The sequence below is a fragment of the Anoplophora glabripennis genome, unplaced genomic scaffold (genome assembly GCF_000390285.2).
Source record: "Anoplophora glabripennis isolate ALB-LARVAE unplaced genomic scaffold, Agla_2.0 scaffold317, whole genome shotgun sequence".
In the NCBI taxonomy this organism is placed as follows: domain Eukaryota; kingdom Metazoa; phylum Arthropoda; class Insecta; order Coleoptera; family Cerambycidae; genus Anoplophora; species Anoplophora glabripennis.
The window spans coordinates 18,064-20,963 of record NW_019416468.1 but is presented as its reverse complement, the minus strand read 5'-3'; the positions used below and the strand labels follow the sequence as shown (position 1 = coordinate 20,963).

At 31.6% G+C, this 2,900-nt stretch overlaps 1 protein-coding gene across 1 annotated transcript in view; it reads right to left on the bottom strand.

Moving 5' to 3' along the window:
• LOC108906992 (farnesol dehydrogenase) overlaps positions 1-2,529 on the bottom strand; it is a 42,318-nt gene extending 39,789 nt beyond the window's left edge. The window contains exon 1 of the mRNA XM_023454620.1: positions 2,289-2,529. Within this exon, the coding sequence (XP_023310388.1) occupies positions 2,289-2,465 (177 nt within the window). The 5' untranslated portion in view covers positions 2,466-2,529. The remainder of the gene's footprint in view (positions 1-2,288) is intronic.
• Between the last annotated feature and the right edge of the window lie 371 nt (positions 2,530-2,900).

Here is a 2,900-nt window from a genome sequence, read left to right as displayed (position 1 = left end):
CAATTGAAGAGAGTTTGAAACATTACTCGAAACATTCCCTTTCGATCTCGGAAACATAACAGACGAACAACCCTTTGCTATTTTTGCTTATCTTATGGAACATTCGGCATTAGTTAAATTTTGCTCCCAATCCCCAATCCCTCTCAAGCGTTAGTTCATTTGCCTTTGTTATACAAACAGACATAAACAGAAAAAAAATTGTGCTGGCATATTTATAACAAGAACAAGTCTAGAAAAAATGTATGTTCGTGACTTCCGTAGACTGCGCGTAATAGCCCGAGTTTATTTGTTTCCCGTGATCCCGTGTCGTTTTCAATTCGTAATTCGTATTATGTTAGGTTAGGTTTGCGGTTTGCCAGTTTGCCTTGATTCGATGTTCTCCATCTTTACTTTGATAATTTGTAGTGTGTACAGTTGTGGTTATTGTAAGGTGCATATAAAATAATGAATATTAATGCAATATGTTTAAAACGATATGTGTAAAGAGATTTCCAATTTTGCGACACATCTACCTAAACATAGTTATACCCACTACCTATTATAGACGAGGACAAGGGACAAGAACTAAGAAAATGGAATATGGAACTATACGTTTCGATATAATTTGATGAGCAACTATTTAGTCAGTGAGAACTATTTGAAATATGGATGAATCAAGTGAAATTGACTTCATTTATTTTATATTTTGTACAAATGTTTATATTTGTTTATGTGTATAGGCATGCTTAAATAAAAGATTTTAGGTATACCTACAGATATTTATTTTGTCAAGATATCATTTTGTATCCTTATTTCTGCTGTATAATTTATTATTATTATTAAAAGGATAGATGTAATATTGACNAATCTTCCCTTAACTTCTAGCCTCCCTAACTCTGTTAATTTTAATAGTACAAGAAAAAGCTAAGAGACCATTTTTATGTAGAATTATCTGCTTTACAACTTTCATGAAAATTTCGATTTAAAGGCTTAGTTAATTGGACTAAGTAGCTGCGGCTCAATGAATGTGAAGGAACTAAACAAGTTTTCTATGAATTATTTAATATTTGGTTACGTACCTATAGGGGAACTAAAAATAAAATTGAAAATTGTGTAACAGAAACGAAATTATGTTATAAAATGACAATATTAAAAATAAAAATAGAAAATAATTATTTCGATAAATTTTCGAAATGCTGTCCATTTTCTTCTAAAATGCTTGCACCTTCCAAATTACCTCTTATTCTGGTAGTTCCAATTTTAACATTCCCGATCTCACGGACTCTCTGGAAAACTCGTTGGAATACGAACTGTGAGGGTTGCCTTCTGTTTGGAAACCTGCGTAGATTCTCTCTTGAGGCCACCAACGAATTTCCATGACAGAAACCGTAGACAAATATCACATCGGCATATTCGCTGTGGGAAAATTTGATAATACTTAATATCTTGTTGTTTTGTAAACTTAATTTCTCGTAACTTCGAGTACCGTAATTAGTTTCGATATGTACGCTTGTAAACAACTTTGTATTTTATAATGGCAGGTACCTACTAGATAACAACAAATAAAATCGTTACATGCATTTTTCTACGAATTGATGCAGGCGATATCTTAGAACCAATTTACTCGAAAACGGTTCATTACTGAGCTATGAAACAAGAGCACTTATTTTATTCAGAATCGATTGCAGATTCAGAAAAACTTAATCAAATTACATAAAACTAGGATATGCAAAAGTTATGAAGATATAACCTTGAGAACAAGTTGGCCTAGGCCGCTCCTGGCGTCAGATGTAGTTTTAATGACCTTTAATAGATGTACACTTCACCCAAAAATTACTTAAATCCCTTTTTGAGTTATTGCGGAAAGTTGTTATTATTTTTTCTAAACAACACCCTGTAACTCAGTGAGAGTGCATCGCGGGAAAATATTTTATAAGAATTTTAATCTTATTTTGGTCTGGTCTATCCCTTGGTAAATTTTTGTACGCTGTATACTGTTTAAAAAACAGTTTCTCCGTTGCGGACATCGCTTAAAGAATCTACTGCGGAAAATCATTCCACAATATTATAAAATTATTTATTATAAACGCACTAGGTAATCCACGCGCGGACGCCCCTGCTTTCAAACTGAAATGTCGAGCCTTACTAATAACTTATTGGATTTAAGTGAGGACCGTATTCGCTCTTATTTTCTGCATTTTGCACCGGTTGTACGCTCTCTTCAAAGCTTTATTCATTTTTTTTATTTGAAATTATGTTTTACTCATTTTAATTAATGTATAAACTTATAACTATTTTTCCATGCCTACCTGTAATCCATGTTCAACAAGCGCTCTGCTTATGGCTGCTCCCATTCCAGCACCGGCACCGGTAACTATTGCCACTTTTCCAATCCAACGATCCATGGATAGAACCATTTTGACTATTATTACGTTTAGTAAGACGTATATTATGACTGGTGTTATTACGCAGAAAAAATAGTTCATTTATATAGAGACATTATAATTCCCCCCTTCACCATATCATTTTTTTTTTAACTTTCGAAGAACATCGAATAATATTATCTAAGCAAAGAGCAAACGTAATACGATAACCCTTATATTAATTTATTTTAGATTTGTTAATTAGCCATAACTCATCCATTATCATGTCATTATCTATTGTTTAATCTCGGAAGAACCATTGAATAACAAAAAAAGTTTATTTTGATATTCATTTATGTATAAGATAATTATATACGGAGTTAATTTTATCGCCATCAGATTATCTTCCATTTCAATTTATTAAAATATGTGTTTAATAAACAGTAAACAATGTTTCAAATTATTATAATAGTAATACATATTTGTTTGTATTTGTGTTGTAGTTTGTATTTTCATAAAATAGTAAAAATCTCTCAATTTGATATTCATATTCAAAGA